Consider the following 24,953-nt stretch of genomic DNA (forward strand, 5'->3'; position numbering starts at 1 on the left):
CAATGAAAGTAAATAATCAAAGTGAAATCGCTCTGCATACCATACCGTAGCAGAATGTGCGTTGTATTGTATGACATCACACTCCAGTGTTCGGTGATTGATCATTTTTCTTTTCTTTTCTTTTTTTGAGATTATTCCATTTCTTCAATAGTGACAGTCAGGAGGAGGGACGACATGCAGCAAAGGGCCGTGGGTCGGATTCAAACCCCACACGTACATATAATATCTAAACTTAACTTCTCTACACCATTCTTTTCAGCATAAACAATAACACAAGTCCTCTTCTGTACGCTGCCATAAAAAAAGACAACATTAGGAGCCTCACAAAGTGTAAGGTCACCGAAAAAAGGAAAAAAAGAAGTTTGCTGTTTTGTTGTTTTGACAGGAGGATACTGCATGAAACAGCAGCGATCCTCCCGGCTGTCATCTGAGCTGCTGAATATGAGGAATGCCTTTTCTGAACTCGTCAACTCAGCAGAAACCAGAGGAAATGCTAAAGTGCTAAAATACTTTGACAAGGAGGAAATCGATCGAGTTATGGCCTTTATGTTATGTTTAAGTTATGGTCATGGATAAAGTCTTTGCACAGCAGGAAAAATATCACTTTAAGAATGACTAGTTACTGTAGAATGACAATGTGCAATATGTATGTTTTTAACCTTATAATCAGAAGATGCCATTAATCATTCAAAGAGAAGATTGTCTCGTTGTTTAGCGTTGATTATTTTCACTTTCTTGAGATTAATTACTTGTTTCCTCTGTACACCTACCGTTGACACATGTCATCTATTAATGTCTTTCTATGTAAATCCGCTATAATTAAGATTAAATGATACTATACCATATAAATAATGTTATTATTGGCATTATAAGTAACCTAGTAGTCACATGTGAAACCAGCCAATATGACCTTCTCGTTCTATATTTACGAGCGCTATGAATCAACATGATGCCAGCAGGCATTACTTTAATCATATGATGCTGTGCAGCTCTTCTTCATGCGCTCAACAAGCTCAAAACAAAGTGAATTTCATAAACAAAGAGCACCTAGAGACCTCTGTGTATTACCTTCAGCCTCACCAATTTGAAAAGCCGCATCTGAGGTACAAGCAGTGTAGGTGGACGAAATGAAAACCCACCTTTGCGTAAATTAATTTCTGAAAGGCTATATCAAGCGATAAAGTGAGCACTTGTTATGTGCTCTGATGTTATGTATATGAAATGATACGGAATGACAACAGTGGAGAGAGGTTGCTGATGTAATACTGTTTATTCTAGGGATGACGTATTTTTGTAGGCCAGCCTGGAAGTTAGCATCTCACTGGTTCCCTCCATAATCCAATGGGATTTGGGATTTTTCCATTGGATTTTGGATTATTACAGAAAATAAACTCTGTGGGAATCAGACGTTTGTGATATTTACACGTTTGGTTCGGCAAGATAATCTTTACAAATCAACATAACTTTTAGAATTTTTAAAGCGTAAATACAATCGTAAAAAGCTGACGTTGGGCTATAAATGAACAACACCTGAGCACGAGTTTACACAACCGCCTTTTTAAAAACACTTCACACGAGGTGTGTTTACTGATGTATCTTATATCGTTGAACAAAATGTCAAAATCTCTTAAGCTTGAGTTAACTGCAGACCTTATTTTAGGCATCTAACCAAAAACCTATTGAAAAAAAACCCCATTGACTTTGAGATGAGGGAACCAGAAGTTTAAAAAATGCTGACTCATATCTGGGTTTTAGTTCTCATTCCTGCAGCACTCAGTAGTAGAACCAGTCGTATGTCTTTTTCCATGACGGAACACCATAAACTAATGAAGACGTAAAGTAAAATGTAGCTGAGGTCTCCCTGCCTCACACAACATCACTGCTCGGCGTACTGAATACTTCTTCTGCCTGATAACAGCTTGACTCGACCCTGGAGATCAACCAAGAGCCTCCCGAACACCTTCGGCAGAGTCGCTCTTAAAGAGACAGGCAACATTTAGAAACTATTCCACACGCTTCATATCAAACCTAATATCGACGCCACATAAAATGTGAGCAAACACATTTTCAGTTAAATGCAGTTCTTTTGAATTATTACTCTCCACCAAAGTGTTAGAAGATTAATCACTCTACTATCTGCATAACATCCTCTACAATGTGCGACTGCGAGGCTTATCGTCCATATTAACATCTGCACTACTGTTGTGTAATGAATAATCCAGTAAAGCCGAATGTTTCTGCTGAATGTGAAGTCAAAATAAATGCATTCCTATCATGAGAAAAATTATTTCACGTCTTTCAATTTCAACAGTGCCCTTTTGTCTTGTTTTTAGGAAATACCAATATGCCTTTATGTGATTCTATTGGCAAATCTACCCTGTTTCAACTTTGGCTTTAAATTCTGCCTTGAGTTTTTAAGGCTGGCATGCAATAGAAGGCAGGGAGGGTCTGTGGTGAATTTGTGTGAAAACTGTGTTTTTAAACTCCAGATCTAACTGTGCTGTCAAGTAGCTGAAACAACAGTAATCTGGTCTAAACCTTACATTATTACATTACCGTCTTTTATCCAAAGCGACTTACAAATCAGATTCTATCACATCAGGCCGTAGACACAGGGTTAAGTGTCTCGCTCAAGGCTTGCAACTAGCAGAGCCAGAGTCAGGGATGAATGAAGAACGGCCCTGCTCTCCACTTAGCCATGGTCGCCCAAAACAAATAGTTTTAAATAATAGTTATAAAGCATAGTTATAAAGCACCTCAACATCCTAAATGCTTTGACTCTCAGTGAAGCTGCGATTGTTAACTAAACATTTTGAATTTTGAATACAAATACTCCGACAGGACCAACAATAGAGAAACATCACATATCTCCTCCGACACTGAAATGTACAGTCAAGTGGAAAAAATAACCTCAGGGTTCTCCAAAGAGGGAAGAAGACCCCATTTATCTTTGACCCTGGTCACCATGACAAAAAACAGCAAATCAAGAGTGTGTCGGTGCCTGTTACCTGGGATACAGGTATAACAATGAAAGAGCCTCCGCCGGCGCTCTCGGTGACGACCGCCAGGAACTTGGAGTTGACGGCGCAGAAGTGGTTGTCATGGACGTTCTTGGTGATGGGGAAGCCGTCGAAGCAGTGCTCCCGGTTGCCCACTTTTCCGTAGACATTTCGAAACTTGGAGCTTCGGTAGGTCGGACGCCATGACATCTGAGGAATATACACAAACACATGAATCAGTTGTTTGTTATTTTACAGGACATCCAGATAGATCACTTCTTTAGCGGTTAGGGATGCACCATGATGTCGGCACATCATCTATAAAGGCTTCAAAATGAAATATCGCCATCGGCCAGAAGTGAACGTTTCCTCCGATATGACAAGCTGATAAGACTTGTCAATGCGCACCATTGACGAAGCAGGTGCAGAAACAAACATGTCTGCGGTAAGGATTGTTTTGCTACTTGCAAATTTGCCCGGGTCGTTCTTTATTTTCAGGATTGTACAATATATAGTTTTATTTATTCAATAAAGAAGAACAGCTCTGACCTGGATTTGCCCTCCAGAACAAGTATTTTGTACATTTAATGTATTGTGGTTAAACTACAGGTATTCTTCGGGTGACAAACATGCTTTTGTACTGTTCAGTGTGTCCAGTGTAACCGTGAGAAGGCAGAAGAGAAGAACATTTAGCCAAGCTGGGGCAACATCATAAAAAAAAAGAAAGAATCACACTGTAATTAAAACAAGTGATCTATTTCCTTCAAGTATTGGTTGGCACTTGACATGATTATGATAATGCACACAGAATTTATGAAGCCTAATGTCAATTTCCCTTCCACCAAACCCACAGTTGCAGGATGGGCTGTCCCATCTGTGCAGACATGATAACTGTCACACATACAGTTGTGGGAAATCGTCCAAATTGATCATGCGTGTTACACTTTCAAAGGGTGAGAACTGGGTGAAAACTGTGTTGACACCATTTAATGTTGCCTTCGAGCCTGTGATTCATGTGTCGAGAAGGAAAAGCAAGAGTAAATATATTTTTTCCCAATAACATAATCACAAAAAAAGACAGCTGTGTAAACCAAAAATGACGTTTTGAAGTATGTTGTTCGTCACCGTATTTTGGCTCATGTGGATCTTGTACTACAGAAAAGAAGCCTTTGTTTGCAGTCGCCACACACAACAAAAGACAAGTGGTTACATTTGACTCAAGACACTTCTTTTGTTTGTCACTCCACCACAAGAATGCATTGATGGAGCTCTTCATCTGTTTTGGCGTGACGATGCCCCGCAAACGGACTCAAAGGTTGACCCAGTCACAGGAAGTGGACGTCAAACGCCCTTTGTCCCCGTGAGGACAGAAGTTGGTGTCATTTCTCTCTGATGAATGTGGCTGCATTCTGAGAAATCTTCTGAAACCGGATCTGTTTGTGAGACTAAATTCCAGTGACACTATTGGTGGACTGTATCGGTTATAAAACAGGATCTGGCGGGACAGGATTTACGATTCTTGTCAGATCAGTAGCGGCGGTGCCGGATGACATCAGGCAATCCTCTATTCAGCATTGTTCTTGGGATGTGGAGGGGAACTGGTGGGAGTGGCGAACACATGCAAATAGAAACATCCTCAGACCATGCGGCTGCCATTGTCTTTCCCCGTCCCTCCCTGTCTCAAACTAGACTGGAGAAATGGCATCCAGTGGTGTGGGGGATCACGTCGCCCTCCACTTAAATGTGGCAGCTGTACTGAGCCTGCAGCAGCATTACAGTACCACTGATTTTACAGCGTCGCAGCCGTTCTTTTGTGTTTTACATACAGTATGTGCTGAAACTATTGCTAAATAATTTAAGGAGGCAAGATAATAGTTTTCTGCTTCTTTACTCCTCTACTTAACTACATGTCAGAGGGAGATACTGGACTTTCATCTCCACTACATAGAGTTAGTAATTACTCTTTCAGATTAAGATTTTACAAACATCAATAAAACATGAGGTATTGGAATAGATTTAGCAACCTGCACTGGCTATTTGTCCAGAATCTAAATCAAATAACTTTGAAATCAAAAGGCGAATGAAATGTACACAGACAAAAGATGTCCACTGGTAATGCAGATGTTTCTGTTTGCTTGTGGTTTATTTACCCAAAGAAACAAACAAAGAAATTATAGCTCCTCCTGCCTCACTTGCTCTGGTAGAAAAAAAATAAAAGGATAGACCCTCCCAGGTGCATGCTGGTCCTATACCTGCCCACCTAAACAGACCTGAGGTGCCTGTAGTGTGAAAACATCTGGAATAAATCAGTCCCAACGGTACATAAAATAGTTGAAATTAACTCCAACTGGGCAAGCTACAACATTAAACTGCTGTGTACACCTAATGCATATTATTTATATGTATATAAAATATACATATACATAAAGCAGCCACTCTGCTTAACAACTGCTTTGGTATTTGATAGCTTACTTCTTTACTTTTACTTTTAACTTTGAAGGTAAGGATCAAAGTACTTTTACCAACCACTGTTAAATGTGAGGATTTTATTATTATTATTATTATTTTATTTAACATACTTGGGTTTTAGACTGCTGGTCAGACAAAACAAGCGATATGAAAACATGTGAATAACCGTTAGTTGCAGCCCAACATGATTCTATAAACGTCTCCCCGTGTCTGAAGCCCCATGTCTGTATGAGCAGCATAAAAGCAGCTTGTTAGAGAATTAATGTAGAACAGAGGAGCAGCAGAAAGTGGCCTGAGGGACGGTTGGAGGAGAGGGGAAGAGGAGACTCATTCATTGGTCACCGGGGGCACGGCACAGAGAGGATATCTGTGTCTTTCTTATCTCACGAGGGTTTGCAGCAATAAGAACACACACACACACACACACACACACACACACACACACACACAGACCATGAGCAGCGGCGTGCCCGTACACAAAAACACACCAACTGAGACAAGAAAGTGACTTTGTATCCATCGATGCGGATCACAAGACTTGTGCGTTGTGAGTAAGATCCCTCTTGGGTTAAACAGTCCTTCTTAGCTTTGCAGACATTTGTTGTTGTTGTTGGTTTTTTTTGCATTTTTTTCCCCATAGAAAAAGTTTTAATGGCAAGTTGGATTCAAATAAAGACCCCCTTCATATCCAATACGCAGTACATATCTGTGCGCCACACTACCGTCCTCGTAATGACCCTGAAAATGCCGCCTTACCTTACCAGTGTCCATACAGAGACACTAAAGTCGCAGTGTTGCTGCGGCCTTCTGCAAACATCCACCCTCCGTCCTCAACCAGCCGCCGGGATTCTCCTCTCTCCCTTCCTTCCCCTTCAAATCCAAGCAGGCAAGCCAGTGTCTGCTCTACCTCCTTCTCTCTCATGTTTGCCCCCCCCCCCCCCCCCCCCCTTTAAACTCTCTCTTCTCCTCCTACTGGTACTGATAGCTGGAGGGCTCACACTCCCCCCCCCCCCCCGCCCCTCTTTCCTCCTCTCACCCGTCTCTCCCATCCTGCCACTCAGCCGGCCCTCTGTCTCTGTCTCTCTCGGCCACAGTTCGTGCTCCAGCCAGTAGTAGCCATTCATCCTCTTTCCTCTCCCACACACTGCTTGTTTGGAATCTCAAGGCCCTTCTGGGGCCGATTCCCAGCTTCCCAGCACCACCAGCAGTGTTTCACTCCCCCTCCATCCTCCCCTCCTTTCAATCTCTTATCTCCACTCTAATCTTTCACTCCACAGGTATGAAACCTACCAAATTTATGTCAAGAAAGGTGAACGTCTGCAACTGTTGGCCTTGTAGCAGATGGTAACAATTTCAGATATACTACGAAGCAATAAAACATTTTAAAACATGAAACATTTATTGACATGGAATGTAGAAGACATCTTCTAAAGAAGGAGTTGCACAATCTACAGTTGCCTCAAAGCTAAAATGAAATGTCCTCTAACTCTTCTGTATTTTATACATAAAGCTTATGTAATGTAGCTATATGAAGACATGTAGCATCATGCCTTTGAGGTTTTCCTTTTTTTGCTTCATGTAATGTAATAGTTTGATTAAATATATTAATTCTTCCATCCTTTAAACAATCTTAGTATTGTAAAAGTAGGCAGATAACATCTTTTTCCCAGCATTGAATGATATAAAGTTAACTTTTAACTGAAGCGATAATTAAAGTTAGCTGTTAGTTAAGGGACATAAGCGTTGACATTTTGTATTTTGTTTCCACATTTTCCTCAAAAAAGATCTTCTCACATGGCTGTGATTTCATACTCTATTATTATGAGTAATTACTTCATCCTGCTCTTATCATAAAAAAATGAATTATTATGATAATCGTTGATAGGCGTTACCAACAATGTATGTTAAATTAAGCTTTACAAGAATGTATTTAGAAACTAGAATAATGTCCTTTGGTGTTAAAGTCTATTTTAGCTATTTATTTTGTTACAGTGATAATAATACTTAGGAGCTGTGTAAGACTTGAGTGCTACGCAGTTAAAGTAATTAATAATATCTTTGACACACATATTTCCGTCGTTATGTTACCAGAGTCTGAGATCTATCAACAACACTTGAAATAACTGAAGTTAATTTGAGCCTCAGTGTTTGTTCCTATTTAAATGGATGACTCCATTAGGAACAATAATTACATTCATAGATACTCATATACAAAATGCTGACTAAACATCTTTGCCAGGAAGATGTGAACTTTATCCAATGACAAACTAATATTAGAAAACCTGTAAATCCTAAAAATGTCTTTTTCATCCTATATTCAAATGGAGATAATTGTGTGAATGATGAACTGACGGACCCTGGAGTCATTCCTCTTTCACTACCAACAGTTTCTGAAACGACCCCCGGTCAGATCGATGCACAGGCGCAGGTGTTATAGTGAAAATTGCATCCCCTGACGATTGTGTGTTTGAAATGTAGGTGGAGCCCTGCAGGTCCAATGTGAAGGTGGTTCTCCTCGGCCTCTTTGCCTCTTTGCGTGTGTGTGTGTGTGTGTGTGTGTGTGTGTGTGTCTTTTTCATGTGTTGTACACGTGTGTGCGTTTCTGTGCCTGCGTCCATGTCCGACCATGTGTTGTGTGTTTGCAGCAGTATACATTTACTGTTGTGTTCGTAGCTTCAAGGCAGACCACTCCAGAGAGTAGAGTGTGTTTATTGAGTTTTTTTTTGTTTTACGTCTTGCTTCAAGCCACTGCTGCTGCTGCTGCTCTGTGCACACTCAATCTTTCTCTTTCCTGCTCTCTCTGTGGGGTGTTAAACCTCTTTTCAACATCCTAAAAGCAGCACATATTTGAGTCTCAGTTAAAAACAATATTATAAGAAACAAAATATAAAACTAGCTGTCGAACTGCAACAAACCACAAAATAGCAACGTCTCTCGGCATCCCAGCTGCAGTCCTCTCCCTTCTCGAACTATACACAGCAAATGGCAGCTTACTGACTCATTATGAATCATAAAAGGCCATTCAAACATCATCCATGGGTTAAACTACTCCAATCAAGATTTTCTCAATGTCGGTGCCAAATGAGGAAGTAGGGCCATCGGAGCTCACATTCAATAGACACAAAAGGGAAATCCGCAGGGCGACTGCATGTCTCGTCACTCAGACATAGTGATGTCCTGTCAAGTGTCCTGTTCCGTGTTTTCCTCCTCTCCCTTGGCAGTGGCACCGTCCACTCATTTATGATGACTTCCCATCTCCGTGAGGCGCAAATACCACAAAAAGCGAGATATCCTATTGGTTCTTTTAACCAAATGTTCTCTCAGCGTGAAGTTGGATCTCACACAGGAAGTGTCACAGCTTGGCTGAAAGCGCTGGAATATTTTCCACACTACGATGGCAATGCCTGATGGGACAACTGTGGTCATAAACTGCTTTTGTGGGCGATGAAGTTGCAGACTATTAGAGCAAAGTATTTGCAACCCAGTAGTTATCAGCTGACAATCTGCATCCTAACCCATAGAGAAGTCACATTTTCTCACAAGGTTTTCTCACTTATGAATATGCATTGTCTAAATGTGCAGTAATAACGGGCTCTCTTGCAGTATATATAAACCCTACATGCAACCTACAAACATGTTTATGTGTTGACGTTTTATTTATGATGTTGGTCATTGGCACTTTTTATATATATTCATAATTACAACTATTTTTCCACATATTTGTGTCCAGCTTTGTTGTCTTTGTTAACTGTTGACTGATTTTGTGTAAGTAAACTGGGAGCAATGCAAAAACGTAAGTCAGATTTGTACACATACTTTGCCAATAAAGCTGAATCGTATTCTCTCTCTTTTTTTTTTTTTTTTTTACAGCAATTCGTGAGATTGAGTAAAATTAAGGACGCAAAAACTGTGCAAAGATTTAAAAAAAAAAAATGGGAACATATTTTTAAAGAAAAGTCAGTCAGTCTACAACAACAGTGTAGTCTTTCCTTGTGAAAATACATGCTGACAACTGTGTATGTTAACATGATTTTACAGGACAAATCAAATGCATGTATTGCAAAGCATGAAGATTAGGCTTTGGTGAATATGACGGTGATGATGACATAAGAACCTGCGCTGCAGCGCTTTCTCTGTGCTCACAAAATGTGACTTGTCTTGGAATATGGAAAATAAATCCCAGGAACACGCTGCATTTACCCAGAAAGAAACGCCGAATGAGAGATTGCATTGAAGCCAGTGGAACAGAGGATTGACTGGACGTGACGTCAATGCTTTAAGCGAATCAAGTTCATTTCTACAGTTGGCAACAATGACCGGCGGCAGATGTCAGTCAATAAAGGAGAATTTAGCACCCCATTGCACACTTAAAAGTTTCCATGAAGCAGTAGTCCAAAAGCCCACTTATAGAGCAAATCTCACTTCATAAGACAATCAGCTGAAACTGCATAATGCCTGATGCAGACAGCCACGCATGCACTGTTTGCTTACCGCATCACATACACACATAAGTGAACGGAAGGCTCTGCCAACTCTGCCAGGCGATAGCAGCTGTGAGCAAGTGGCAAGAGGAGTAAAGTGAAACAGAACGGAATAGATTCAGCACACCTGCTCCAAAGTGAATCAGTCCATCTGGATTGTTGTCGGATTTTTCCAGATGGCCGGTTCAGGAATGTTGGAAAGGTAATCTTTTATTTGGAGCCTGCATTCGTTTCAATCAGTTGAAAAAGAGAGGTCACATGGGCCCTTGGAACACACTCCGGCCCATTACTGCCCATCAAATCCTTTCTGGAGTTTTTCAAACAATTAAGAAGACGCACTAAAAGCTGTGGTCATTCTAAAGCGTTTTACATTGACTTCAGAAGTGGCAGACAAAAAAAAAATTGAGTGGCTGGTAAAAATGTTCAGTGACCTGACACTGTGGTAGGTGAGAAAACCCCTTTTACACACCCCAGTTAGGAGGCCACTAAAGTCAGTGTGTTACATCCATTAGGGACCATGAATGTCTGACTGACACAACATACTGAGTGCATGAGGCTGAGTGTACTTTAAGCATTACAACAAATACATTGTCTATCACCGACAGGCTAAATCTACAGCGGATTGAGCTTTTTTAAAAATTATTATTATTTGAATCACTGAGTCAGTAGAACCGCTGCCGTTGTTTGCTTGCTAACACTGTTAGCTGCGAGCCGTCGGCTCAGCCGTTGCCATTGTTAGCATAAGGCTAAAACTAGCACTGCGCATCAACACAGCCTCACAGGGCTGCTAGCATGGCTGTAGTCTTGTTATACAGACTGTGCCAGCCACTGTTTCGGTGTGCCGTAGATAGTGCATTGGAGAAAAAGGAAATATTGTTGCAGCTGTAATATTGTCCAAAAATGCTCAAAAGCTAGTGGCCGAAATTTCACGAGTAGTACGTTTAACCTTAGTTTACAGTAACACAATCATGAAACTCATTGACTCCATCTTTGTTAATAACTTTGTAACAAAAAACCCCCCAAAGTAGACAGTTAAGTATTACTTAAGTGTTCCTTTATACAGTCTTTGTGCCATGGCTAGATGGTGAAACAGCTGCCAGTGCTGTTTGAGTTTTGGAGTGTGCGTTCATGATGATAGGGTATTACTCAGCCATAATGACAGGAGATGCAGGAGCTCAGCTAATGGCAGCTCTTAGGCCTTTAGCCAGCCCCATTAAGCAGCTGTAATGGTGCAATGAGCACACCACCCAAGGACAGGAAACCCAGAAACCCAGCTGAAGGGCACTTATCAGAGCACAGGCATGGAGGAGTGGGTGTCTCGGAATCCATCCATCCATCGCCCCGTGGTGTCAAAGGACGTGGATGACAGCAGTGTTATCGTCCAGCTAATAAAATCACTATGGATATATACAGTACTGTGGTACTGTGTACAACATACAATAGTTCACAATCAAATGCAGACAGACACATTTATTTCCAATTCCACTTAAAAGGTCAGTCATTGAAAACCAGAAGGATGGTCTAAATTAATAATCTCCCTTGTGCTTGCCTTTCCTTTTCCCAGAGGAGTTTTTCTGCCATGTGCTTTTTGGAGCATAATGATGTGAGCTGGCCCTCGCACCCCGAATGACAGGGGGGGGGGGGGGGGGGGGGACTCAAGGTAAAGGAAAAGTCCAGAGGAAACAAAGACACAAAAGAGGACATGTGAGGCACAGTGACAAAAGAGAAACAGAGATGATGTGAGGCGAACGCCGCCTTAAAGAGAGAATAAGGGCCTCGAGGTGAAGGAGAAGACGAGATAAGAAAAGAGAAGAAGAAAAGGCAGGGGAAGACAAACAAAAGAATGATGAAATATTGAAAGAAACAAAGGAAAAAAATCAGACAGAGAGGAGGAGCAGAGGAGGTTTTTACCAGACAGAGATTAACTCCCCTCTGTCAGACCACCTGCCTGCACACACCGCTCTGAGCCAACTGAAACTGTCTGGAGATAAATGGATTGATATTTCAGTATCTTAAAAACTCACAACTGAAGCATCAAAATGATGAAAAAAAAATAAAAAATCAACTTCCAAGAAGCATTTAAGCTTCATCTTTATGTTGTCCTTATCCTGACGGCAATTCCCTCAGATGTAATGCCAGTGAGCTGTCATTTAATACATCCTCATACCTGCAGATTATACTTTTATATAAAAGTTGAGCAGCAAAAGCTGAAATAATTTGATTTTGTTGTCATTTGAAAACACAACTTGAACCACAGTTTCCATTCTATACATGGTGGACATGAGCAAAGATGATACGTAAGGATGAATGAAATTGTGCTTTAGGAGAAAGCTTCCAGACTTTTTGGAGAAGCGACACTAAAGAAAGTTGATTAATGTCATAGTACACAAATCTCATCAGCTCTGAAATGAAATCCCTCTGGCGGTGGTTCAAATTGAGAAAGCCAAATGGCACTGAGCCAAAGAAGCAGGAGCACTTTCATCAGATTATTGAAATCAATCATTGAAGTAAGATCACAGAAACCATTTCTGTGGAACGATTAATCATTCGGTCAGTTATGATTTCAGATCTGTTAAGATATTGCCCTCCAAAACTTCAAGGTGATTGCTGAGGGTGCAAGTTGACGGGCATTATAATTACCTCTTGTGAGTCAAATACAAGCAGTAGCTCTGTCTTGGCTTTTTCTGACCAAACAGTTCTGGGAATTTCCTGAGAGGAACTGCCCATTGGGAAGGTCCCCCGAGCATTAATTACCTTCAAGGGCTTTTTATCCGTTTGCGTATGCAAGTGGCGTCGCTCGCTGCTCTCCCAGATGTGCTGGAGCGGTGAGTTTGCTACCTTTGCTACAAACTCTTTTAGCTTTTTTTTGTTTTATCAGAATAAGTGAACAGCTCTGTTACAGGCCACAATTATGTCACAAAAGTATCTGTCGCTATTTCTGCTCGAATCCGCTTCTTCAGCTCAGTGGGTGTGCTTTGTGCTACCGGGTTAGCCTTTGTGCTAACTTTAGTGGGTTAGCGGTTGAGTTACTGGGTTAGCCCGCTGAGCAGAGGCTCTCACTTGTTCTTTAACTCAGTGGGTGTGTGGTCATGAACGAGTTAACTGGCGGTCCATCTGTCCGTGTTTTCTTCCATTTCTTTCAATCTGAGCTTTTTGTCATTGTGTTGTCTGTTGTTTACACAACTAATTGGTTGTTAAAAATTGCTGTTGCCAGTGCTAAATTGGCTCAGGTGTTTGACCAATCCCCGCACTCATGCGTCACTCATAGTTCCTCTTGTTCTGGAAGAGAACCTACTTACTCCAAAATAGGAGCTAAACAAATCCTTCAAAACAACATTCTAGGAACAAGGATTGTTCCTAGTTCTAGTTCAGAAAAAGATCGTTCCTAGATTATAGTTCAGAAAAGGATCGTTCCTAGTTCTAGTTCAAGAGATCGTTCCTAGTTCTAGTTCAAGAGATCGTTGTTAGTTCTAGTTCAAGAGATCGTTGTTAGTTCTAGTTCAAGAGATCGTTGTTAGTTCTAGTTCAAGAGATCGTTCATAGTTCTAGTTCAAAGGAGCGTTCCTAGTTCTAGTTCAGAGGATCGTTCCTAGTTCTAGTTCAAAGGATCGTTCCTAGTTCTTGGGGTGCGGACACCCCAAAAATTTGATTGCTATGAACTATGAAAAAGTTCCCCTGGTCCAAAAACTACTTTTGATGGGTATGCTAACACTTTAGCCGAACTGTAGGCGGATGAACGTTTTTTATTTCAAGTGAGCTGAGGTGTGCTTGTGTCTTTGTGCAAGAGATGATGGTGCCTGTTCCTTCATTGGTTATTAGGTGACCGAACTTTAGCCCAAGGTTTAATGAGGAGCCCAACCTTGACTGTGACTTGACTGACAATGTAAAACACATGACATTACGTCTGTAGCTTAAGTTACGTTACGGTCGATCCTGCTCAATTGTGTCAATGACCAGATGGACTGAACACCCGTTCGGTATCTCTACCACCTCGATCTATCACATGTCTCCTTTCTCTTTCTGCTGTGTCCTCTCACTGTCTCTTTCTCTCATTCTGTCTCCCTTTGTAGGACTGATTGGATGGATGAGCGTGAAAAAGAAAACCTTGACAGAGAAAGTGGCCCAGCTAAGTGCCAGACCATCTGCTTGGCCAAGGACTTCTCCGTTCCAGACAGTGGCCAACTGAACCTTGGCAACAAGGACTTGTGCTGCTAGAATACTGATCTTCCTATCATCTATGTGATACTGCTTGGAAGGACATGTAAGAATATGATAATTAATCCAAGAAGGAACTAAATCAGAAAGATCAAGTAATCATCAATCCAATAGAAAAATGTTTGCCATCTTGGTGCAAAAAAAATACATTTACATAAAGCTAACAATACTCATTCATTTTTGAGATAGTACTTTGATTAATAATATATATACACAAGCACGTTTGTACATGAAATTAAATGGTTACATTAAATATGAAAGCAACTGTAGACATAACACCAAAATAAAGGAATACACAGAATAACAGTCTAAAGCATCGCTGGTGGTTCCTAAGCTGCAAAGTTCCTCACATCTGACAGCATGGACGTGATGGAGAAACAAAATACATTTTTTTCTTGTGTACAGGTGGTCATTTTGGTCAAATGCTGGTGCTACACAAACAGTCAGGGATTCACCAGAATCTTGAGGAATCATCATTGGTTTACTTTGAATTTTCACAGCAAAACGCTGTTTTCACCAGTCCTTCCAGTGGTCGTTGAGATATCTTGTATTCAATACAACAAGTATTGATTTACTGACGGACAGAAGGTACAGATGCTGGATACCAGTCGCGGAAGGATATTATATAGCCATTTGTCTGATACAGTTACCCAGGGTAAAGAGATAACGAATGTCCTTGTACAGGAACCTCATACACGTCAATATCATATTAGAGCACCAGGTCAGGTCTCTGTAATCTCTTTATAGTTACTGACTTTAATGGAGTAGTTGATTCACATTGTTGGAGGGTCCATGGAATAACTACAGGTTCTAAGAAATGCAGAATGTACTTGCACTCCATATTATGAATGAATTCATCATTTGGGAAAGGTGAGCTGTGGTTTGTTGATGTTGGAGTAAAAATCCAGTAGCCAGAGGACAGGAATTAAACAGCAGTAACAATTTAAGAGAGCATAGATAAAGCTTCTTCCTGACGTTAAGAGGGCTAATTGGGCCACAGGATTTTTCTCCTTCTGTTGGTTCTTCAACGCAAATTAATGATGTCACAAGTCACAGTCTATTATCATAGTCAGCATACAAAGAAGGGCAAATCTGTGAGAGACAAACCGATTGCAGCAATGTTGGCACTTTTGCCAGTTTTAGAGTGGGGGCAGGGAAACTCCAGATGTTCCTGTTTATCCAGAGCGGCGGTTGTGACGAAAGACTTTTAATGTGTTTTTCTACCGCAGTAAGCAGGTTAAACCACAATTATATTATAGAAATCAAGCCGGTGCAGATCAGAACATGTGTGAAGATGGCGAGATGTGTATTGAGATAGTGCTGTTTAAAACAAACATATGCACTCCTGCACATCTGGTATCATTTCTCCAGTGTCTCTTCAATATTGTCTTTCTCAGCTTTCTGCTCCAATCAAGAAAAAGAAGAAGAAGAAAAAAGGCATACCTACTCAACACTTCAAAAATGTGCACACACACACACACACACACACACACACACACACAGAAGGGAAAGAGAAACAGGCAACAGTAATCGCCTTTGCACACGTGTGAGCTTGTTAAGCAACATTTGAAATGACAGTATTCCCATATGTGGGTGAAGGTTAATGTGTTGTGAATTTGACCTATTTCAGGGGAGCCACTCTGTTGATGAGATCACCCCGAGAAATCTAACCACAGGACTGCAGTATTTAATGCTGCTGTCATTCTACATCCATATGCCTCCATATGCTTATTATATTTTGTTCCATTTATTGGAAAGTTTATATAAGAGCAGGACTCTCGCATGGCAGGACAGCGTTTGTCTAGCTAGCAATAAGTTGGATATCAATCAATGGTCACTCATGCACATTTTTCCAGTCTGTTGCATTGATCTGTTTATTGCCAGCCTGTCATTTGGACTTCTACAGTACAGCAGACCTATGTGTCCCAGTTAAAAAAAGGCAGCTGTAATACGCAAGACCTCATTCCACTATCCTCTATGGACTAATATTTAATTTTGGCCGTTATTCCACGAGGGATTCTTTATTGGCACCGTCTACTCCCTGCTGGATCTGCTCGCTTCCAGAGTAACACTTTAGCTTACGTTTTAATCTTTACCACCCTCCATTCCGTGTATCCCGTTTTTTTGTGTGTATTACAGTGGCTTTGGTTGGACTAGGCAGTAATCTTGTAAAACGGATCAGTGATGTTGCAAATCAGAGTACACAATTACTAGATATATTTAGAGCTGATCTGTATGACGAGGTTGTCCTTTAAAAGACGTATTTTGTGTGAATATGAGAATGAGTATTTTTCAGTAATAATAATGTTATACTGGAGGTACATTTTCAAACACCGACACAACATTTCTTAACAGTGAGCTTTCTAGAGAGCCCTTGATACAGGTTTGAGGGCATAAAGGTAAGTTAAAGGGTAAAGTTTCATTATCACCTTTATTGATATTTCATATTTGCACTCTTTCCTACTTTGTACTGCAACTGCTGCATAAAAATTTCCGTTTGTATGAGTACAGTTCTATCTTATCGTACCATAACTGATTAGCAGCGGCATGGCATGGGAACAACATGTCAGAAATCAGAGACAGATCCTCTTAAAATGTGTAAAAGAGTGTAACATGTGTGCGGGTAAAGCTAATCTATTTAGTTCTCTCATACACGCAAACCACATATTGTTGGTTGTGTTATTGTTCAAATTAAAACTAACCAATGTCCATAAACAATACATGACACACATGAACGTCTCTTTTCTATCTTCTTCACATCATAACAACTCATATGGGTTCTGCACTGCAGTAAATTACGTTACTTAATAAAGTCATCATTATACAGCACAACTTACAACCAAATAACCTAACAAGCAACTCCTAGACTTCTGCACAGGCTGCAGAAAATACAGTCAAATAGGTGGTTTAACAACTAATTAATTTTTTGGAAAATTAGTTCAGATCCCAGGCAGGCCTGTCTATGCAGTAGTTAGGCCTCCCATCAGTTCCATGCTGTCTCTCCTGGTTGTTTCATCCAAATGACCTATCTTTCTGTGGTTTCATTGATGTGAAGACACAGTGGCTCCCTTATTAAAAAAATGTTTCCAGTTAGAGTTCTACAGTGGCATAAGGTTAATAATCGAGGGATGCCAACTTCACCGAGCAAATTCAAGGGCTGTGCGGTACGGTGGGGTTGGATCAGATATATTTGCAGACTTTAGAATGAAGATTAACATTAAAGCTTCTCATTCTATCTTTTCACGACACGGTGACCTGCTGTATTTTTACATGCCTTTCTTTGCTGCTATCCTCAGCACCTTTCCACTCGAAACCACATCAGCCTTACCTTTTCCCCCTGACTACGTAAAATAATGTCTTTTAGTGTTGCCAGGCTGACACAAGGAACGAATTAACTTGGGGGAAAATAACTATAATACCTGTCTAGCAGATTGTCCAATGATTCTACATGAATCTGGAAAACAACTCACCTAACTGGTCTTTTTAAAGGTAAACAGCACCAAATTGATGTTAGTGGAAGATTTCTTTAGGCCGTCAACATAATTCCGCCTCATGTGTTTCGCCTCATATGTCTACAATTGTGTGGGAGGAGATGTTGTCTTACAAATGATGTGTTGGCACATAACTGCATGCTTATACATCCAGCAGAAAAAGAACAACATGGGCTCATTGGAGTGTATGTTTTCCTGATGTGGTCATACAGCTCATGAGAAAACAATATGTGTCTCTTTGGCGTCAAAGATCTTTGGCTTTTCTTCACACGTCAAATCAAAACAACGAGCTGAAAACTGCACAGAGCTCAGGATGAGGTGTCAACTCTCAGTGGGATCGGCAGCACTAACAACACTTTTACGTGACGTTTAATGACAAAAATATATTTGAATGGTGCTTATTTTTTTTCCTTTGAATTTTATTCAACAGTGATTACAGCCTTTCCTAAACTAACGTTTAGTTGCATAACCTTACCCAATTATCATCTAAACCCAACATTTATAAAACGTATTGTTTTACTGGCTATTCGGTACGTTTTTCATGTGTGAATTTAGGAAAATATAGCATCCAAATCTTCCTACTTCATCTCTTTCCACGAACCCTCTATATAAATAAATGACCTTGGCACATCAGCAGAGACCCAGCAAACCCGCTCAGCTGCAGTCGCCACCCACGGTGAAGAAGCAAAGGGCCGGAATGCAGACACAGCTGACTCTCAGCTGGTGAATCCGTCCAGTAAACAATAACACTAGGAGAAATGCATACAGTAGGTCTACATACAATAATGTGGTGTCCGCAGGATTTCCCTCAGCACTGGGATTTGTTGTCCTTAAATCCAAAGTGTTTCGATCTTCCTAACACAAATCCAATACAAGATTTATACAAATTTGGGGTTTGAGAGCATTAAAATAGTCCCGATCCACGGCGTCGTCACAGCAGCGTATAGCACCCACCCGCCATGTCCCCCTCAGGTACACACTGTTAGCTCTGTCAGCAGCTTTGCCGTTGTTTACACTGTTCGTACTGTTAGCATCATTAGGCTGCCGCAGCCATCACCATGTTGAGAGCCATGTAGAGTCAACACTTTCTCTCTCTCTCTCTTTTTTTTTTGTTTTTATAATGTCAAACTAAATAAGAGAGCAAGTTGAAGTAGCTTTCTAGACAAAGGAATGTGCAGGTGCAGGACTAAGTCCTTGTAAAGTAGCATCAAGCATGTTAATTCATCTTTTTTATATAGAATCCTACATAAAATAGGTAATTTATCAATATGTTTCATTAATGCCATAAAACAATGTTGTAAAAGCTCTATGAATAGCATTGACAAAACAATTCCACAAGTAGCAGAGAATACAGTTCATGTTTGACATGAATGGAGAAGCATGAATTCCAATGTTGTAAAGGCTCTTTGTTTCTCGACTGTTTCTCTTTAGACAGTCACTGTGTTACCATAGTGACGGCAATGGAAATCCACACGTTAAGAACAGATTCTCCAAAAATAACGACGGACTGACATTTGACGTTTCTCATAAAAAAAGTATGCGGCAAAAAACTCTGAAGGAAGAATCGGATAACAGCTCTGTGCAACGAGTATAAATGAAACCTCTAGTGGTGCAGTGTCATGTCGCTGCCTACACAACGGTCTGCAAGACAAATATAAAGTAGCTTTCAAATTACATACTCAACAAATCAGCACGTAGAATGCTTGATCTAAGATAATTATTTTGTCTTTTCTCCCGCTACTAACTATTAGTCTGAGGTGGGTGTAGAAAGTCGACGAAATGACTCTTGCGATCGACACGGCCGTTCTTTTTCACCTGCCAGCTCACCACAGCTGTTCTGTTCACGCTATCCACCCCAGAACCCATTCACTCCGCAAGACGCCCTGACCAACCACTAGGAGTCACTAGCAGCAAGAAGAGCGCTCAATTTGACCAACTTCCCGTCTATGAACACTGCCGACACAGAAATGAGGAGACCCTGGAGGACTTCTGAACTGAACCCAGGTTTCTGCAGCAACGATAGGTTCCCTGTGCACCACCTGGCGTCTGATCTCTCCAAACGCCAACTGATCCCAAACGAGCCCGATCGGTTCGGCAAAAATCATTTCGGCAAACTGCTGACACACCAGGCGTTATCTGTCGTTTAGAGCGGACACTTTCACCATCTACCGTAGCCTTTATTAGAGGCTCTGTATCTCATTTTTTTAGCAACATTGAATATGTTCCATACAAAAGGAGAGGGAACAGTAGAGACATGTAGTAAGAACCAAAGCACATGACAAAAGGAAAGACTGATATCTATATTTACACTGCTATCAACGCCCATAGGCGAAATACAGAGCTGAATCTGACCCTGATGTACTCCCATGCGGATGTCTGTGTGTGTGTGTGTGTGTGTGTGTGTGTGTGTGTGTGTGAGAGAGAGAGGGAGAGAGAGAGAGAGAGAGAGAGAGTGGGTGGTAGTATCATCCTTCATGGATGTGCTCTCACTCGTTGCCCCACTCCCCACTCATTGCTCTCTTGTGTGCACTCAGCTCTCGACTGTTCCAGTCAGTGCAGAATACAGTTCTACCTCCAGCATAATGCGCACAAAGATAAAATCATAGTCTGTATGTTCAAATGTGATACGTCTCATGTCTCGAACATGTGCTTTACCAGCAGGACATCACAGTTCGTCATACCTGACCACCTGACCACCTGACCACGTGTGAGAAACAAACAACTCACAAACCATTAGGCGTCGGCCCCGCTGATAGAACACATCTCAGATGTGAGCCGACATCGCACAAGCAAGCAAGAAGTGAAAACCCAGCACAGTATACAGCGTCGCTATTGTCAGCCTCACGCCTGGGAATGTGATCGTGGGATCAAATTACGTAAGTAGATTCCACGACACTTCATCAAGTCTCCCAACCAGGCAGCTACTGTTCCAGTGAGAAAGCGGACCACCCTGGTTCTCACTGCAGTGGCGCTGCAATGGCCTGCATGGTTGACGCATATTGACCACTGCAGCTCCACCGGCTACACTCAAAATAAATACAGAGCGCATTCCTTTCTCAGTGCCTCTGTCGTTCACCAAACTGAAACTTAAACGAGAAGAGCTCCATATATTGAGTCATTGGGACAGTTAAAAGGGACGGTTGGTGTCTGGTGTCTTATGTCTTATAGCCATTATTCCTATCGGTTACAATACATTTGTACTCAAGTCATTTCTGAGATCTGGGAACACGGCAACATCAGCACGCCAGTCTGATAATAAACAAAGAAGCATGAGCAGTCAGACAGTCAAACCGACATGTTTGGCAGATTAGCCAGTCACATTTTTGGTATGTGACAAGAGAGCCTCTTGTGTCGCTTCAACTCTGTTGTAAAGGCCACAGGAGTTTTAGGACGCCAAAGAGGGAAAGACAGACAACGACGAAGACAGACAGATTGCTCGACATAAAAAAAGGCAACAAAATGGAAATTGAGAAAAAGAAAAAGAAAGAAAAGATAAAAATGAGAAAGGGTTTGAATCCATGATGGGGGAGAGAAAAATATTGTTTCTTGAATTTTCTGTAAAAATTCTTGAAGAAACTGAGGCTGAAGTATGAAACGTCTTTGTAATAAAGTATTTACCTCGTGTTACTCACACTCCAGTTGGGTTGGAAAAACTGGGTTACTCAACGAAATGCAGTTGTAGCCCACTCCATTCATGCTACACAAGAAACCAGCAGTGCATTCATTTGTTATATTTGCATCGGGAAGATTATAAACAGCAGCAACAAAAACACTGATGAATCCTCTGGGCAGAATATTTGGCTGGCATCTTAACGTTGAAAATTGGGGAGTCCATCAACTTTGACTATGCTTTTAACCACACAGCCACTTACACACAATCATACACACATCCACCTGTCTCAGTGCACTTACTGCCTTGGCCCTGGGCCCACAAACAGGAAGCACATCGTATGTCCTGATTGTCCAGACTACACACACACACACACACACACACACACACACACACACACACACACACACACACAGAGTCGGGTTTCCATCGCGTTAGAGGACATTACATTGACTTACCTTCATTTCCTGGAGACTGAGCCAAAGCTTAACCCTAAGCCTAACCTTACCCTAACATTAAACCAAGTCTTCACCTCAAAATGTAATGATTTACATTATGGGGACGTGCATTTTGTCCACAAAAGTGAGGCGAGTCCCCGTAATATGACTGTATTAACAGATTTATGTCCCCACAACATGAGTAATACACACACACACACACACACACACACACACACACACACACACACACACACACACACACACACACACACATTCCATGGGATGTGCACCTAATCTCAGCTGGAGGGGAAAAGGGAGGCTGGAAATGGTCACTCTCCCCTGGATCTGTATTTCCGCTGGAGGATATTCATAAATAATTTCACATTATTGCCTCCTCTTTCATTTCAGCGACCTCCCAAACGGGGAATCCAAAAATGAACACTTCTATCCAACAAAAGCCACAAGAAAGCTTTCCCCTGTGCACTTTTCGCAATGAATTCAAGTCCTGTACTTTGGCGAGAAAGTCACCTATTATGTGAGAGCCTGGACTGTGTGTTTGCCTTTACAGTGGAGGAATGATTTGTGCAGTGACACAAGGAAGGAAGAGTTCCCCAACTGATTCTGAAAAGTACAGTTTTTACAGACGTTGAGAAGGGTATAGGAAGCTCTCTGACAGGCCATGAGCTCATGAGATCTGAATGTCTTCCTGTGGTGAATGCTTCTCTGTGGCTTTCTCACAACCTTCCTCTTTTTTCTCACACTTTTTGTCTGCCCCCCCCCCCCCCCCCGCCAACCCTCCTCACACACACACACACACACACACACACACACACACACAACTTGCTCTCGTCCGTGTTAATTCTTTTATCTGCTCCATTTAGAGTGAATATAAGAAAGCAAAAAGCCTAATTCTGGATTTAGAAGTCTTAATCTGCTAAACTGTTGTGTGTTTTTCCTGCTCCAGGAATAGCAGGTTTTGGGTTGCTAGGCTGGCGATTTAGCTCTCAGTTTAACGTGTCTGCCTGTGTGTCGGTGTGTGTGAGAGAGCGTGCGGGTAAACAGTAAGCTTGACAAATGGCCAGTGGTCTAAATCAGACTCACTTAAGATTTATGGTGGGCGAGGTGCCCCGAGTACAGACTTTAAGACAGCTTGAGTGTGGATGCGCTTGGATTAGTGTGCATCAACGTGCACGGCCTTTCTACAGCAAGTGTTTATTTTCTATATTGATTGGACAAATAAAATCATTATAAAAAGCACATTGGTCAGAGCTTTCATATCTTGAAAACGTATCTTGAATCGTTTTATGCTACGAGAGTCTAAACAGCCTCACAGTTGACAGCAGAAGCCGTACCGTAAACACTCCGAAAATGGCTTTCAGACGTCTTTCCGACCGCATGTGTGCGCCTGACATCGGAGCAGAGTGGGCCTCCTTCATAATTGGGGTGTTTGCAGATATGTAATTGCAAACACACTTAACACAGCTGGAATGCTACTTTGAATTATATAGAATTCACGTCAGCGTGGTTAAATGTAAAGCTTTTGCTAGAGAGAAACCAGTGTGTGCACGTGTGTGTGTGCACGTGTGTGTGTGTGTGTGTGTGTGTGTGTGTGTGTGTGTGTGTGTGTGTGCTTGTGCTTTTATCTTTGTGAGAGTTTTAGACCTACAGAATCAAGACATTTGAGCAAAAGAGAGAACATTTACAGCTCATCTGGGCTTTAATAATGTGCAAAAGAGCAAACCTCAAAAAGCATGTGTACAGGAGCAGGAGTACGTGGAGTTTTGATAGAAACAGTAGCAGGTCTTCATCGGTTTCAAATCAAGTCTGACCTTTTTGCGCGTTCATTCGGGGGGGGGGGTGTCCTAATTGGGTAAAAGCATTTGGAAAATCGTATTTGAGGAATAGGCTTTTATTTCGAAGGGTTAAAGCTAAAATGGGATTAGGGCGAGGTTAGGGGCTCAGTGCAGATGGTGAAGGTTAGAGTTATAAGCCAGAAAATGAATATAGTCATAAAGGGTCCTCTAAAATATATACAAACATAAGTATGTGTGTGTGTGTGGGGACGTCCTCTGGGAACAGACGGTCACTTCTCACCACACGGGACTCCCTTTAGTGTCAGCTGGGGAGCATTTTTAGCTGGTGTCTAAAGGAACAATAAGGGGTACTTCAAAAGCCGGTCCTCCCCCTCCTCATCTCGGACCCTCCTCTCCTCCCTCAGCGTCCCTCTGTCCTTCTCCCCAGCCCCCTCCCCAGCCCTGGCACACTGCTCTTTCTGTGGTATCCAACCAAAAACAACTGGACCATTTTTTGGGGTTGCCGTGCAAATCGCAGCTTTCTAATCAAAGGGGTATTCAACAGAACGGTCCAAATAGTCTGTTCAACTTCTTTCTATGCCAGCAGCTTGCCGTTTATGCTTTATGGCACGGTTAAATAGCTTCCTCGATGCTCAGAAACTGGCTTGAATATGAAACGGGGTTCAGTCCTTCTGCGCTTTCATTTCCCAACGTCTCTGGTGACCTCAGCCTTCTGGAGAGGTCATGTGTGTTGCGCAGGGAAATCCCGCTGAGGCCATTATGCCTCTCCCTCGAGCCCTGTGGACTGAGCCCAAACGAAAACTGACAGGAAGGTAACTCAGGGCAACGATCACTGCTATGAGCTAGCCTCTGTTGCCCCCTGTGTCGCTGGAGGACACAAGTGGTCTTCTATTGATCCGGCTGAAGGCTGAGTAGTTTTACTGTATGGGTTTGTTCTTCCCACTTATTCATCTTATGTAAGGGAGCAGCTGTGAGCTGCAGGGTTTCATTGAGCTACTTTGAGATGAAGTCGAACAGCCTTGAGGATGTAGACACACACAGTCACACAGTCTCAGGTCGAAAGACAGCAGGTTTTTCCTTTTGCTGATTTTTACAAGATCTCTGATACTCTGTGCCGTTTTAGTAGTAATGGAAGTGTTCCACCCCACCTACACATAATGTGTCTGCCACCCACCCGCGCTCAGACACAGACATCCACGCAATCGCAAAGCAAATGAGAACAGAGTGTCCAGATATAGTGATGATAATCCCTTGCTGTGCCCTGATGTGCTAGCTGTGTTGGCAGTTTTCTGCTACACTGCTGAAAGCAGCATGCTGAAAGCAGCATGCTGTATGCAGCGCTAAGCATCTCACTCAAGAACAACATTGAATTCTTTTTACTTTCATTCAATATTCTACTTATCTTCAGGATTTAGAGAATGAATATGCTGCAGA

General features: G+C 41.8%; 1 protein-coding gene across 3 annotated transcripts in view; it reads right to left on the reverse strand.

Annotated features, from left to right (window-relative positions):
• The window catches only part of coro2ba (coronin, actin binding protein, 2Ba), a 44,498-nt gene that overhangs the window by 12,810 nt on the left and 6,735 nt on the right, over positions 1-24,953 (reverse strand). Inside the window, exons 1-2 of one of the 3 annotated variants that reach the window (XM_068724386.1) lie at positions 6,230-6,378; positions 3,009-3,209 (exon numbers count right to left, since the gene is read on the reverse strand). In XM_068724386.1, coding sequence (XP_068580487.1) covers positions 3,009-3,209 — 201 coding nt within the window. In that variant the 5' untranslated portion in view covers positions 6,230-6,378. Of the gene's footprint in view, positions 1-3,008; positions 3,210-6,224; positions 6,379-24,953 lie in introns of those variants that run through there. The other 2 variants (XM_068724384.1, XM_068724385.1) reach the window with 2 other exon arrangements.

The sequence above is a fragment of the Cebidichthys violaceus genome, unplaced genomic scaffold (assembly GCF_023349555.1).
Source record: "Cebidichthys violaceus isolate CVI_PGR_0920_01 unplaced genomic scaffold, fCebVio1.0.p SCAF_30, whole genome shotgun sequence".
In the NCBI taxonomy this organism is placed as follows: Eukaryota; Metazoa; Chordata; class Actinopteri; order Perciformes; family Stichaeidae; genus Cebidichthys; species Cebidichthys violaceus.